Source organism: Embiotoca jacksoni, unplaced genomic scaffold (genome assembly GCF_022577435.1).
Source record: "Embiotoca jacksoni isolate LCO1_2020_lvr unplaced genomic scaffold, fEmbJac1.0.p SCAF_24, whole genome shotgun sequence".
Lineage (NCBI taxonomy): Eukaryota > Metazoa > Chordata > Actinopteri > Embiotocidae > Embiotoca > Embiotoca jacksoni.
This window is the reverse complement of record NW_027185375.1, coordinates 734,986-750,126: the sequence shown is the minus strand read 5'-3', so window position 1 is coordinate 750,126 and position 15,141 is coordinate 734,986. Positions and strand designations below refer to the sequence as shown.

Sequence of the window (15,141 nt, the reverse complement as noted above, 5' to 3'; positions counted from 1 at the left end):
AAGTGTTTACGCGACTGCATTGCGCTTTTATTATACTCCACCTTCATCTTCGCCGCCTCCCTGCTGACGGAGACCAAGTGGTGGCCCCTGTGCTCCGTCTGGGCACACATGGCGCAAATGCACGTCCGGTCACTCCTGCAGAACTTCTCCAGCCGCCTCCCGTGCAGTTTGCACACCGAGCCCTCCAGGTTCTTCACCACGCTGATCAGCAGGTGGCGCCCGAGATCCTCCCTCTGGTAGTGAGTCTCCAGGTGAGCGGCGCAGTACGACGCCAGGCACGCCAGGCACGACTTGACCGCCGGGCGCTCTGCGGGGCAGAAATCGCAGGGAACCTCTCCGGCTTTTAAAGGCGCGGGCGCGTCGCCGGTCCGTAGCGTCCGGTCGGTTTGGAGCTGCGGCCTGGTGGGGAAGACGGCCTTGCACAGGGGGCACTGACAGGCCCCGTGAATCCTCCAGTACTCCCCTATACACCCCAGGCAGAAGTCGTGTCCGCAGGGGAGGGAGGCCGGGCTGCTGAACTCATCCAGGCAGATGCAGCACTGAGGAGGCTCCGACATGTGTGTATACACGCATGCAACTCTGTCGAAGAAACACAAGCGTTGGTGTTAGCTCGGGGTCGACCTGCATGGCTTTTTCAGGTTCGATACCGATTATTGGTCATTAAAGACACCCGATGAACCCACGTGTTTGCAGCAAAAGTACAAATCTTTATGTCAAAATTCGGAATAACAAAACTTATTTGAAATGACTTTAAAAATAGAAATGCTGCCACTATGTAATCTTATTATGAAGGTATATATTGCAATGTGGGCTATTTATTGTGAATAAAAAAAAAAAAAATACTGAAGCACCAGCAGGATGTTTGATGCATCATTTTAAAATGTGCTTGCGGTTTCTCCATTGATAGTTTAACTTTGGGTTTTTTATTGCGTAATGTGTGTGTGTGTGTGAGAGAGAGAGAGACACACACACACACACACACACACCTCCCTGCATTATACACACGAGCAGCAGCACAGAAATTAGCGCGATTTTCAGTGACATAAAAATGCATGAGCGACTCTCACACTGGCGCTGAAACGAAGCGGCAGCACCGGGACTCGGTAAATAACTGAAGATCTGGTGTGTTTTTACCGGCGGTGGTCGGTGAAACACTGACGAGTCGCTACCGGTGTGAGACGAACTTCAACGAAACACAACGTGTTGTCGTCAAACTGTGAAAAAGAGCAATTAAATATGACGTGTCGTTTCTGCAACGTGAGCGTGGTGTGTTTTTGAACTTCTGTTTTCCCTTTGAAACGCAGCTCCGATCAGCTGCTGAAAGCTTTCTCTGCCACTGAAGCGAAAGCGAGCTTCCTCCGTGGCGGAGAGAGGTTCTCAGCGTCGATTGGCCAATACTCGTAACCAATCAGATAAAGCCGTGGGCGGGACATTGCGCAACACTCGCAGACGGAGAGAGACGACGCATCAGAGCCGAAGCAGCGCATTTTGACGTGAATTCATTTGATCGGCGGGTGAATACAAAAAAAAAAAAAAAAAAATTCAATACCAATAATCGTAAAAATGTTATAAGTATAAGTTAGCACACATCAACCAAACTCTTCAGTAATTGGAAAACCACAAAGCAATTCAATTCATCCCGGCTCAGAAATTACTCAAGAGGCCCTGTAGAGGTCATAAATATGCGGGTAATAGTGATTCATACACAAATACATCTGTAATGAATCAAGCCTTCTATTCGTGTAAGTACGCCATTCATTCAGAAGAGTTGAGAAGAAACTACGTCAGCCTCAAAACATTGTACATCCGCCAGCCAATCACAATCCAGATGAAGATGAATCCAAGATGACTGGTGGACTTCCATCATTTGTCAAAAATATCCTACAGGGTTTACAGTCATGATAAATTTCCGCATGTCGAATTACGTTTTCGACACTTCACAGTCTAAATATCAGCAGCTGCTGAAAATGAAACGGATTCATTCAGAACTTTCGTGAACCATAAACAATGTAAACAAGTTCTCGTGAATGTCAACACACGTCAGTTTAATAACAGAAACTTCCCCTATAAATATCTGAACATTCAATTCAAATATAGAACTCAACCTACCTTTCTTGTGTTTCTTGTAACTACGATTTTGTCTTTGCTGACGATTTAAGAGAGTTGATCTGTCGGTTCCTGCTTCGATGGGTATACAGACACGCCTATCACTAGCACTGCTGGGAAAAAGAAAAAGAGGGGGCGGCCCTTTTGGACTTTGTTGTTTCCTGGATGCTCATTAAGCCATATATGCCTGTCCATGCATACATGATAAAACGGAGGTGAAGTTTCCTCACAGGCGTTCAGCTGAAGCTCCAAAAAAGGGCAACAGATAGGAATGATCTGTTTACGTCAGTCATGCAAACACACACATTTGGAGCGTACTCGGCTTTTATTCTGGTGAGGAAAGGCAATAAATGCCAAATTCCGGAGGGTTCCCAGACCCATTTATCCATTCGGTGAAATCGGGTTCTGGTTTGCAGCGGGGTATACGTAGGGTGGTAACATGTTTTACGGCGGCGGCGGTAGAGGCTACGCTTTCGAGGGCCGCGTCCAACTCTTTCGAGACGCCGGAAATCGGAGTGTTGAAGACGATTGGAGGGCCTCAAATCATGGAGACGCTGGAAATCAGAGGGCTCCTCCGCAGTGGGGGTGGGGGGGGGGGCGGGCGTGTAGGAATCACTCCGTCTTAAATCCTCTTGTCTTCAATTTCTGACTGTAAAGTTTGAATTATGGACGGAACCTTAATGGTTGTTTTCTTCCATTATTAACAATGACCTGCTTCAGATGAAGTAAAAGACAACAGATTATTTGATCTCCCTCAATCTGACAGACATCCTCCAGGCTGCTGCCACCATAGCCAAGACTTCTTGCGGGACTTCCTCGTCGACGGATAGTTCAGCTGTTCTTCTTCTTCTTCTTCTTCTTCTTCCCCTCCTTATCGCTCCGGTTGGGGAAGAACTTGGCCTTGCCGGGGATGACCCGAGTTCTTCTGCCATAAAAACCGAGAGAGAATTGTCAATCAAATCAGAATATTCTGCTTTGAGGCTAAACAACAAACATAAACTCACCGCTGATTGGAACTCCTCCGTCTGATACCTGCAGTGTGTGAGGCGTCACCAGAACCTCAGACGTCTCCCTACGGATTGGCCGAGACAGTTGTGCTTCTGGGATTATTATGACATCATCAGACGCTTCCTGAATTCGTCGGGTGTCGGGGATGAGTATGACATCATCAGGCGCTTCCTGAATTCGTCGGGTGTCGGGGATGAGTATGACATCATCAGGCGCTTCCTGAATTTGTCGGGTGTCGGGGATGAGTATTACATCATCAGACGCTTCCTGAATTCGTCGGGTGTCGGGGATGAGTATGACATCATCAGGCGCTTCCTGAATTCGTCGGGTGTCGGGGATGAGTATTACATCATCAGGCGCTTCCTGAATCGGTTGGGTGTCGTTGATGTTATTTGCATCGTCCGTGCTGGTGTCCATGCTCTCATCACTTAATGTCATCACTGAAAAAAAGTTTTAATAAAAAAAATAAATAATAATTTACAAAAATGAAGACATAGTAGTAATATCAGTAATAGTAAAAAACTTTGAAATGCAAGAAAATATTTTTTTTTATTGTCAAAAGTCTCAAGAAAAAAACAGCAGCAATGTGGCAGATAATTCAAATCATCTATGCCGAGTTTTGAATGCATGTCATTTAAAAGGAATTCATGCAAATTAACCACAATAAAGTGTAAAGATTCACCTTCATGGAACAAGGCGCTGAGAGCCTCTGGTGATGTTGCATTAATTACAGCAGCAGTATCTAAAAGTCAAAACGGTTTGTTATTAAGATTCGGACTCTGTTTAAAGCAGGTTTTTATTTAAGAACAACTTACTTGAATTACGCCGCGTAGATTTACGTGGTCTGAAGTTTGCCCCTGTAAGAGGAAGTCGCTCTGTGTTACAATTTTTTTTTTTTTTTTTTTTAAGTCATTATTTAAAGTTAGTAAAAGACATGTACGATCCATCCCGTCTTTCTGTGATTCAGGTCCTCTGAGACGGATCTCGCTCCGACCTCCGAGGGAGCAGTTCCAACTCCGGATAAGAGGGACGACCACTGCAGACTGCGTCAAAGGTCACATTGTTTTTAACTTCAAGCATTCGTGGATTGAAGTAGTTATAGAAAAACATAATGCAAATACAAACATATTATAGTGTCATATAAAGTTAAATTTCAGCTGTTGAGATTCTCCCATCTTACAGGCGTCTGCTTTCTCTTTGTCTTCCCTCTGAGCGTGTGCACTTCTTTCGTGTGTTCAGTTACATTCCTCAAAAGGGAAGTGAAGGGAAGGAAGCAACTATGCATCCTTCATCACGGGGAAAATACTTTTCCTTTGTCCTTCAAAATAAATGCGCAGCATCAGAAATTCTTTAGACTTCAAAATAAAAGTTTGAATTATTTTCCCACTGAACTCCAGGGGGTCGCGACCCACCAGTTGAGAACCACTGCGTTAAGTGACCACAGCCGGCAGCCTGTTAGCTTAGCTCAGCACAATGACTGGAGACCCTCGGAAAAGGCTAACAAAGCAAACACACAATCTGACTACTGTAGATGTGCTACTGGGGATTACTTCATCATTTTAGAAAAGAATACAGGAAAAAAAAAAAAAAAAAAAAAAAAAAAGAAGCTTAAATCGTCAGTTCTCTGTTATTAAGCGATTAAAAAAATAAATAAAATTTAAAAAAAAAATCTAATAGTTCTAAATTAATTTCAAATAGTAGTTTTGCTTGAAATGCCCAATACAGTTTTCTGGCAATTCACAATTTTGTGCAACTTTTTAAAAAAATGTTTTTATAAATGAGTCCAGGGAGTCTTGAGGGAAGTGTTGTTGGACCAAATATTTGTCCTTTTCTTGTTGTTTTTATTGAGCTTGACGGATACATGTACATTTTTGGGAGCTTAAAAAAAATCTTATTAAGACATATCAACTTATATTTATACAAAAACATATAAAATAAGCAAAGTTTTTATTATGTATTTCGTGTTTATCTCCTAAAATATATAACATACATAAAAGGACTTTTACCGTTATACATCTCTTTAGCGCTCTCTGGTGGACAAATTATGTAACGGCGACACTGTTTTTCAATTTCTGCACTGCAATGTTTAAAAATATAAGATAAGACTTAAAAAAAAAAATCCCAGAGTGAGAGAATTTAGTCGTCAAAGCAGCTCATGGATAATGCCCATCCCTGATTGTTTGTGTATTTTATTATTGTGAGTTCAACATGCACAAGCTGATGAAAATGCAGAAATTTTGCCTGAAAAAGGCATATTTACCCACAAGTCTTTTAGGCAAACTAACCAAGTTTATTTGTATAGCACATTTCAACAACAAGGCGATTCAAAATGTTTCACATAAAACCAAGAGCAGTGATTAAAACATTAAAAACAGTGATTGGAATATTAAAAACTGTGATTAAAACATTAAGCAAGCTAAAAAAAAAAAAAAAATAGGATAAACGTTACAGTGCAGTTTAAGACATCCTCAAATCTGATTCAGTGAAAGGAAGCAAACAGAAAAGTCTTGAGTCTTGATTTAAAGGATCTGAGAGTTGCAGCAGAGCTGCAGGTTTCTGGGACTTTGTTCCAGATATGTGGAGCATAAAAACTGAAGCTATCATGTAGTGTATATTGCATATTTTACAGGGTGTCATCTGTAAACTGAAGGTGTGGCGTCCAAGAACGGTGTTGCAACACTGGCTCAAAATTGCCCTTTTTAGATCTCAAGCTTAACTGAAGTTCAAATTACTCAACAACGCATCTGTTTTAATTGCAGCGAATTTCGAAGGCTTTTCATCTCAGAGGACCTAATTGGAGTTGTAGGTTTTGACTTTACAACACTCTTCTTTTATTCAGCTGGTTAGAGAGGAGGTCCATGAGAAAGGGAGGGAATTTGATACATTTCTGATCAGCAACGGCTCAGATTTCTTTGCCCCACTGTGCAAATAAAAGTACGGGAAGAGTTTCTCTGTGAAAGACTCGCCTTTGAACGAGTAAATATGCCGCTTCTCGTTCACATCGTAGAACGAGACTCTGCCGGCCTCGTAGTCCAGATAAACGCCTACATATCTTGGCCTGGGACACAGGTGGAGGACCGTGTCGGGTTTGCGATGGACTTTGTAATCAAATCCCTCTTTTCCGATGGCAAAGAATCCATTTTCTTTTACCACAGGGACCTTTTCTTTTCTTTTTACTGTTTCCTTGGCAACGCCGACATCCCAGTCGTTTCTCCGGCCCACTTGGACTTCCCAATAGTGCCGGCCAGAGGTGAAGCCCTTCGTCCCTAAAACCATGGGATACGTGAATCTGTTTGAGTCCTCTAAGAAAGGGGAGCGTGCGATTTTGTAGTACTTGAGACGAGTCCCAGATTCAGTCACCGCGAGGCGACTGCCAGCATTGGACGGGTCGAAGGTCACCGATTCTGGGGAAAAAAAAAAAATAGGTTGAGCTGAAGCTGTCATCTTTGGTCATAATCACTGAAAAGTACATTTAATATATTTATGATCTCACCTTTGTATCGTCTCATTCTGCTCAGTTCTGTAAGACGTGGAAAGACGACGGCACAGTTATGGCGAACTCATGACGTCTTCGCGAATAAGACAAATGCAGCAGATACTCACCGGTGTCTATCAGAGCTTTCAGCTCCGCCTGAAAACTGTGCACAAGATGACCCATGGCTCTCCTCACCGTCTGCACACACAGCTCTGAGTAAACCTGGATCCGGGACCAGTCCTTTGTGTCTGAGATGCTGCTCAAAGCCTGCAGAGACTTAAACGATGAAATGCCCACGTTGGGTTTTTTTTGTTTTTTTTAACTCGGTAGAAATGGGTGTTTTTTTTGGAAAAAAAAATGCAACAGCGGCGGAAAACAAGATAAAGACGAAAGAAATTTGTGGCACCTCTTGTGAACATGTCGTAAACTTGCATCATCTAGCAGTGAATGTTTGTGGCTCATGTAGGTGTTATGACATGACATTATCCATTGGTTTGTGAACTGCTGTTTTGAAGCTACAAGTCTGGCATTTTGGCCGTCGCCATTTTGATTTTCTTGGAGGCAGTCATGAGCATATTTGGACAAGCTGAGGAGGAGCGAGGGGCGGATTTGACTGAAAAACCAAAGATGTATGTATATATGCCAATCTATACTGGCAACCTGGGGAGCCAGCGGGGGATCTGACTCCATCTGATTGGAAACCCGGTGATACTACGTCACGCCCACCGATGGCCGTCACCCGACTGCGCCACAGGCCTGCGCCACAGGCCTGCCAATCAAACAGACACGCCCCCAAAAACACGGCTTTTTGAAGCTTATTTTATAATTAATGACGGATTATTTTCAGATGGACGGCCAGAAAACAAATAAGAGAGCGACTCTAACTAACCACACTAAGACAACTCGTGGAGAAATTTGATTCACTGAGAATCTTTTGAGACTTGTTGAATGGGAGCCTATGGAGCTTTTTGGAACCAAACCTCTAGCGGCACCCGGTGGTATCGCAGCGTAAGGCACTTCTGCATCGGCCTCATTTTTCAGAGCCGGAAGCTAAGTCTACTTTTATATGCAGTCTATATTGGTGCCGGATTTGTTTTGGAACCAGCCCCCCAGTGGCCCTCAGCGGTATAACACTTTTAAGCCACTTCCCAATCGGCTTCATTTTTCAGACCCACAAACTTCGGCCAGTTTTATATTGTCGACTAACCTGCAGAAGCTGAAGGTGGTCTTCACTTTGTGCGAGCTCCTCCAGCTGCGAGTCTTTTCTCTGCAGCTCTGCGATTTCCTCACGCAGCTCTCCAATCATCGCTTCGTCTTTGTCTTGTGACTTTAGGAGCTTTTTGTTGATGTTGGATATCAGTTTCGTGTGCATCTCTTCTAGCTTATTCATCAGAGTACGGAAGAGCTCATCACTGAATTCAATCTCTCTGTTTACTTTCTCCTGTCATAGAAAATGATGATATTAGAAAAGATTTACATTCATGTTAAATTTTGCATGTATAGAAATACTCACTTTCCTCATTTCGGAGGAATCCGTGAATGCCTTTATCTTTTCCATTCTTCCTTCGATCATCACTTTGATCTGTGCTTTTTTAGACTCAATATTTTTCTACAATGCGGAATTACAAGACAGTAAATGTGATTAGTTCTTCATTTAAAGGTCACGGCTGTCTTTTAAATATAATTTTAGTGGAACAAAATGAACCAGAATTTCAAAAAGCGAGCGTCTTACTTTCTGCCGAGCCCCTTCCTTTTCGACAGGCACCGTGTCGTGGTCTTTGTGGTCCGTCTCGCAGCACAGCAGACAGACGCACGCCTGCTCGTCCCTGCAGAAAAACTCCAGCAGCCTCTCGTGCTTCTCACAAATCCTCTCCTCCAGATTCTCCAGCGGCTCGATCAGCTTGTGCCTCATCAGGGAAGGAACCCTGCGGTGAGACTCCAGGTGGGCCTCGCAGTACGACGTCAGACACACCAGGCACGACCTCGAGGCCTTCATCTTCGAGGCCACGCACACGTCGCACTTCACTCGCCACGGCGCTTCGGCCGTTTCAAGCGTCTCCACTTTTCTCCTCTTGATCTGGGCTGAAATCTCGGCCATGACCGTGTTCGTGGAGAACTCGGGCCTCGCGTAGAACCTTTTGTTACATGTCGGGCAGCAGCACAGCTCGCTGTGCTCCCAGTGCCGGCTGAGGCAGGAGTTGCAGAAGTTGTGACCACACGGTGTGGTGACCGGGTCGCTGAAGACGTTCAGACAAATCGGACACGTGAATTGACCCTCGGGCAATGAAGCAAGGTCACTGAACGTTGACATTATGGGAATCGCTGTGGGAGAAAATGTGATCGATAAGCTTCTTTTAGCCTTTTTACATCAGATGAAATCTAAACATTTTTTTGTCATATACTGAATTTAGAAACGAAAACTGGGAGAAAAGTTTGATGGGTATTTCAAAATTTCTATTTCAAGGCTGTCAACAATGCCAGTCCGGACCCGCCCAGTGAGTCATGTTCATGTGAATCCGCTTTCACATCCTTATTCTGCAATTATAGAATAAGGATGAGTAATGTTCTTACAGCTCTGTATTTTAAGAGCCAAAACAGGACAGAAAAGGCAAAATTACCCAGAAGAAAGACTCACCTGACGAAGGAGAGGTTGAAACTGACTCTCAAATGCAAGATCATACGCCGCAATTCAGTCACTGACAACAATCCACACTGAAATTGTTTTATAAAGGAACCCTGAGACGTTGGGGCGGCTCCAGTCACTTCGGTGGGTGTGGTCAAGTTGTGTAATTTTACTGAAATGAAACTTAAAATAGTTTTTGATCACGCAGAAAGAGGTGGTGGCAATTTTGAGCATGTTTGAGAACATTTATTGTTGTAAACACTTCTCTAGCAGAACACAGCTTTCACAGGATCAGATACGCTAAATATCAACATGCATTTATGAAACCAGATGAGTGAAAACAAAACTTTTCTTTGGCTTCTTTTGACATCTGAGAGCTGAATGAGAAGATACCACTCTTGTGTCTGTGCAGTAAACACTAAGGTTACTCCAGTGGCCTGCTAGCGTAGCTTAGCATAGGGCTGGAAGCAGAGAGAAACGGCTATCTTTTAGGCAATGGCATATGCTTTTCACACTGGGAGCTGTTAGCCTCATCTTAAGAATGCTTTCACACTAGCACAGACCAAAGTGGGCTAACCCCGACTTTAGCTGGCACCGTTTCGACTTTTCATACAGCATATTCTTAGCTCAGAGCTATCGTTAGCCCTGGGCTAAAGATATACAGCTTTAAAAGCCCATCAGTCTACCAACACCTCCGAAGTTCCCCAAACAACGTTATATTCTTTTTCTTTGTAAGCCATACAAAAACCAAAGAAATATTCCTCAACCGAGCGGCAGCCAACAGCGACAAGGACACTAAGCCCCGCCCACCGATAACCTGAAACTTGATAGACACACCCCCAAAAAACATGCTGCTTTTTAATCGATGATGTGATTATTTTCAGATGGACCGCCAGAAAACTACCATCAGAAAGCTCGTGTCTTTAGCTAACAACATCATAATAAGAACATGTGTTGACTTTGTGTTTCATGAGAGAAGTTGAATGGGAGTCTATGGAGCTGGAGGCTTTGAGGAGCCGACCTCTAGCTGCACTCGTTGGTGTTGCAGTCAACACATGAATCGGTAAGCTTAAGAGTCTTGTAGATAGATTTTGTAAATTCGTGTCAGAGCCGTGCGCTTCAGTCTTTGCGTTGATAGCTAACTGGCCTCTAAGACAACATTTAGCACACTGATGTGAGAGCGGTATCTACATCATCAAACCTTTAGCAACAGAGCAAGTAAACGTATCTCCCAAAATGTCAAACTATTCCTTTAATTACTGAGCTTTAGAAGTCAAAAAGTCCCCGAGTCTTTAAGGTGTGACTACCAGACAATCCAGTCTGTTTTCACTTCCGTCAGCGCTCTTCTCTCCACTGATGTTTTTTTTTGTTTTTTTCTGGTCAAACTCGTCCTTAGCTTTGCTTGATGAGGCTTTTCTCGTTCGCAGCGCAGATCACCATGGTATCCGAGGCCTTGTCGCAACAGTACAGGTAGAAAAAGGGCATGATCTTCTCCGTGAACGTGTCTTCCAGCGTGTAAATGTGGGTCCGAGCTCTCACGTCGTAGAACGACACCTGGCCCTCCTCGTAGTCCACGTAGACGCCCACTCTCCTGGGCTTCGGGTCGAGGGAGAGCGGTAGCGGCGGGGACGTGGACACCCGGTACCCGTGGCCTTTCTTCATGGCCAGAGCCCAGTAGCCTTGTGCGGTGCTCACAGAGATCCGGCCCTTCCTGTTGACGGAGGACTTGGCCACGCCCAAGTACCAGTCGTCCTTGTCGCCGACCTGGACCTCCCAGTAGTGTCGGCCCGAAGTGAAGCCCTCCCGGCCCAGCACGATGACCACCGTGTCAAACCGGTCGGCGTTGTCCGGGAGGTCCTGCCAGGCCCCCAGGTGTCTCACCTGATGTCTGTCCTGAGAGAGCTGCAGCCACGGGTTGGCTGTGTCGGGGTCCAGGATGACGTCCACTGCAGACACGTGAGACACAACGAAGGATTTTTATTTTGCTGCATCGTTTTAATATGAAAAAATAGAATAATAATAATAATAATAATACACTTTATTTGTATAGCACCTTTCATACAAGAAATGCAGCTCAAAGTGCTTCAACAGCAGAATTACATGCGGTGTTTTACATAAAAACAGATATAAAGGAACATTTAAAAATATAGAAAAGAAATGAGATGCAGAAGAACATAAAATGCATAAAGTCAAACACAAAGAGTTAAAATATAAAATAAGCAGTATGCATTTTAAAGGACGCGAATACAAATGTCTGAAAGTAAAAGAAAATGTACCTGAATATTTCAGAATTCTTTTGATCTCTGTAAAAAAGACAAATTACCCGTCAGTCCTGTTGAGTTTCATGTGGACGTGCTCTCAACAGAAACATATGGAAGACGGCGTATATCGGCACGTTAAAGGAAATCCTACCGCTGTCAGACAGCTTGTCGATCACGTCGCTCAACGCGGCCTCCACCTTGGACACGGATCTCCTGATCATGCCGACGCACGTGTCGGTGGGAACGCTGGTCTCAGACCAGTCTTTAACCGCTGGAGGAGTGATCAGGGCCGGGAAGCTCTGCACAGACGCACACAGCACGAGATTCAGAAACAAAATCTGATTTTTAATGCATAGTTCATAAGGCCGTGGTGATGTTTTGTTTATAAAAACTTTGAGTCCTAATTATCAGGATTTTTCCCCTTTTTCTTTTTTCTTTTTTCTTTTCTTCAAACAAACTAAACCATCACTTAGATTTAAAGGTAAATATCTACTTAGATTCTTTGGGAGTTTCTAATCTCCCAAGTTTATTTTAAATCCCATTTGTTTGGATTGCAGTACAGTGCAGAACAGAAAGAGGGCACTGTTGTTCCAGCACTGTACTACTACGTTCGTAAGCAGGTGGTGGAAGAAGTTCATTTTTTCCATAATTATCCTCCTCGATAATAACAATGCAAAACAGAACAAAACAACAGTCCCACCTCAGCAAGAGATCTAAAGAGAGAAGCACTCAAATGGCACTCGTTAGAATCACGGATGATTTCCAAATCCAGATCTATACCTTAAAAAAAACAAAAACCTTTCAGGGGTAAAAAGCTCAAACTGGCATTCGACTTGAAGCGATCCCCGACCGCCCTCGTGAGAAATCCTCTCCCACCTTTAGGAAGTGAATGTGGTCGGTCCGAGCCACGTTCTCCAAGTCCGTGTTCCTCCTCTGCAGCTCCGTGATTTCCTGCTGCAGCTCGGCGACGAGTCCCTCGGCCCGCCGCTCCGTCTGCCGCTGCTTCTCCTCGATGACCAGAACCAGCTCGGCCTGAGTCCTCTGGATGGAGCGCACCAGCTCCGAGAACACCTGCATGCTTTCCTCGATCTCTCTCTGAGCGCTCGCCTGACAATACAGAAGCTCTGTGTTGAATAATCCTGTGTGTGTGTGTGTGTGTGTGTGTGTGTGTGTGTGTGTGTGTGTGTGTGTGTGTGTGTGTGTGTGTGTGTGTGTGCGGCAACAGTCTGCCTTTGATCCCATGCGGACTCACTTTGTTGAGCTCCAACGAGTGTTTGACCTCCTCCACCTTTTTCACTCGGTCCTGGATCATCTGCTGGACGTCTATTTCTGTCCTTTTCAGCTGCGCCTGCGAAGAATAATCTCACGTGAACGCGGCCGACGACGGGCGCACGCCCGGTACCGAGGAAAAGACACTCGGCGTGAACTCGGTTGGCGATCGTTTGCTCGTTGGGGAGAGTTTTTTTTTTTTTCTTTTTTAAACGGTGAAGCTAAAAACTAACCGGGCCGTAGACCAACGCGCTTGCAGACACGGTGGCCTTCACTCTGGATTACGCAATAATCTCTGGTGTTCACAGACTCACCGTCGGTTCGGAGTGAGGTTGTGTGTTCATGTTTACGGCTGGAGGCACGCTTAGACGTGAGAACAGACTTCTATTACATGACACCCGACAGCGTCCGTGAAAGAACACATCATTTCAAAATCACCGTGGCGGACGTGAGTCGCACGATTCTTACGTAATCACCCGATTGCACCTATTTGAGCAGGATGTCATTATTTAGCATTACTGCTCCACTTCTTTCGATTCGTCTGTTTAACAGCAGCAAGATGAAAGTAACAGAAATGTCATATTTCTACGTTGAGGTTTGACTGGCACTCTTTTAATAACATCTCCTTGCGTCCCTTTTGTTGTTATATTGTTGTTGTGACGTTGTTCTATCTGCCCCGTGCAATATTTGTTCACCAAGGCTAAAAAGAAAACAGAAATGCAATTTTAATTCAAACATTTCTACGCGGGAAGTTTCTACCGTGACAGCTGTTCCGCCGTCCGACCTTCTGAACTGCGCGTTTGGCCGACGACCGACGCGTCTCACCTTCTTGTCCGTCCACTCTCTCTCCACAGGGACGGTGTAGTGCGCCCTGTGGTCCGTCTCGGTGCAGAGGACGCACACGCACGTCTGGTCCTTCTTGCAGAACAGCTCCAGGAGCCTCTGGTGCTTCGGACACATCCTGTCCTCCATGTTGGCGACGGGCTCGATCAGCTTGTGCTTGGTGAAGCGGGCGGCGTGGGACTTCAGGTGCTCCTCGCAGAAGGAGGTCAGACACACCAGGCAGGACTTGACCGCCTTCGGCCGGCCTTCGCCGAGGCAGACGTCGCACAGGACCTCCTCCCAGGACGGAGGCGGGGTTACGGAAGAAGGAAGCGACGGTAAGGCTCGCGACGGTAAGGCTCGCGCCGCGGCGGGGATTCGAGGCGAGGGCGGGGGAGATGTTTGGGGCGGCGGAGGCGGCGGACGCAGAGCCGAGACTTGGGGTGACAACGGAGGAGAGGTTTTAGGTGCTGGTGTCGGAGGGATTAACGCCGGTAGTTCCTCTTGTGGGGACCTTTTCTCGCCTTGTTTCTCCTCCCTCTTGCTCCTCTCCTTCTCCTTCTCCTTCTCCTTCTCCTCCTTCTCCTTCTCCTTCTCCTTCTCCTTATCCTTCTCCTGCTTCTGCTTCAGCTCCTCCAGAAGCTGCTGCCTCTGATCTTTCTCCAGAAGCCTCTCCTCATCCTCCTTTTTCCTCCTCTCCATTGTCTTTTCGTCTCCCTCTTCGCCGCTCCTCTTCCCGTCCGCGTTCTTCACCCTGATCTCCTTGAACTGCTCGGCGATTTCCCTCAAAACGTGGTTGACGCTGATGTCGGGCCTTTTGTAGAAGGACTTCTTGCACATGGGGCACTGGTACAAGGGGCTGGTCTTCCAGTATCCCAGGATGCAGCCCTGGCAGAAGTTGTGTCCGCAGGGGATGGAGACGGGGCTGGTGAAGACGTCCAGACAGATGGAGCAGTGCACCTGCTCTTCGGAAAGGTTGCCAGTGGTGGCCATTCCTACACGGCGGAGAGGCAGGGTCATTTTCAGCGCAACGGGGCATCAAACCTGCTGTGATATTGAGGTCGCGAAGATTAGATGGTAGCAATTTGTTAGGGTCATCTGCATGCAAATCTACAAAGCAAAGCATGATGGGACTCATTTATCAATACAGTTTTCTGGCAATTCACAATTTTGTGCAACTTTTAAAAAAAATGTTTTTATAAATGAGTCCAGGGAGTCTTGAGGGAAGTGTTGTTGGACCAAATATTTGTCCTTTTCTTGTTGTTTTTATTGAGCTTGACGGATACATGTACATTTTTGGGAGCTTAAAAAAAAAATCTTATTAAGACATATCAACTTATATTTATACAAAAATATATAAAATAAGCAACGTTTTTATTATGTATTTCGTGTTTATCTCCTAAAATATATAACATACATAAAAGGACTTTTACCGTTATACATCTCTTTAGCGCTCTCTGGTGGACAAATTATGTAACGGCGACACTGTTTTTCAATTTCTGCACTGCAATGTTTAAAAATATAAGATAAGACTTAAAAAAAAAAATCCCAGAGTGAGAGAATTTAGTCGTCAAAGC

The 15,141-nt window shown here is 45.1% G+C and overlaps 3 protein-coding genes across 4 annotated transcripts; all 3 read right to left on the bottom strand.

Annotated features, from left to right (window-relative positions):
- Positions 1 to 1,589: 1,589 nt before the first annotated feature.
- On the bottom strand, positions 1,590 to 4,351 carry LOC138203856 (uncharacterized). The gene is made up of 6 exons (XM_069158860.1): positions 4,295 to 4,351; positions 4,055 to 4,157; positions 3,930 to 3,971; positions 3,797 to 3,856; positions 3,111 to 3,554; positions 1,590 to 3,031 (listed from the first exon to the last, which is right to left on the bottom strand). The coding sequence occupies exons 2-6, from the start codon at positions 4,059 to 4,061 to the stop codon at positions 2,847 to 2,849; spliced, it is 738 nt and encodes a 245-aa protein (XP_069014961.1). The 5' UTR covers positions 4,062 to 4,157; positions 4,295 to 4,351; the 3' UTR covers positions 1,590 to 2,846.
- Positions 4,352 to 4,917: 566 nt separating this feature from the next.
- Positions 4,918 to 9,301, bottom strand: LOC138203851 (E3 ubiquitin-protein ligase TRIM39-like). Of its 2 annotated transcripts, none has more exons than XM_069158855.1 (7): positions 9,225 to 9,301; positions 8,322 to 8,911; positions 8,103 to 8,198; positions 7,797 to 8,030; positions 6,718 to 6,865; positions 6,608 to 6,634; positions 4,918 to 6,518 (listed from the first exon to the last, which is right to left on the bottom strand). In XM_069158855.1, exons 2-7 carry the CDS (start codon positions 8,898 to 8,900, stop codon positions 5,950 to 5,952), a joined length of 1,653 nt encoding a protein of 550 aa, XP_069014956.1. In that variant the 5' UTR covers positions 8,901 to 8,911; positions 9,225 to 9,301; the 3' UTR covers positions 4,918 to 5,949. The 2 variants fall into 2 exon arrangements, with proteins under 2 accessions (XP_069014956.1, XP_069014957.1); XM_069158856.1 differs by having other exon boundaries at positions 6,718 to 6,856.
- Positions 9,302 to 10,441: 1,140 nt separating this feature from the next.
- LOC138203852 (E3 ubiquitin-protein ligase TRIM39-like) lies at positions 10,442 to 14,625 on the bottom strand. Its single transcript, XM_069158857.1, has 6 exons — positions 13,568 to 14,625; positions 12,726 to 12,821; positions 12,350 to 12,580; positions 11,625 to 11,772; positions 11,489 to 11,515; positions 10,442 to 11,158 (listed from the first exon to the last, which is right to left on the bottom strand). Exons 1-6 carry the CDS (start codon positions 14,582 to 14,584, stop codon positions 10,605 to 10,607), a joined length of 2,073 nt encoding a protein of 690 aa, XP_069014958.1. The 5' UTR covers positions 14,585 to 14,625; the 3' UTR covers positions 10,442 to 10,604.
- Between the last annotated feature and the right edge of the window lie 516 nt (positions 14,626 to 15,141).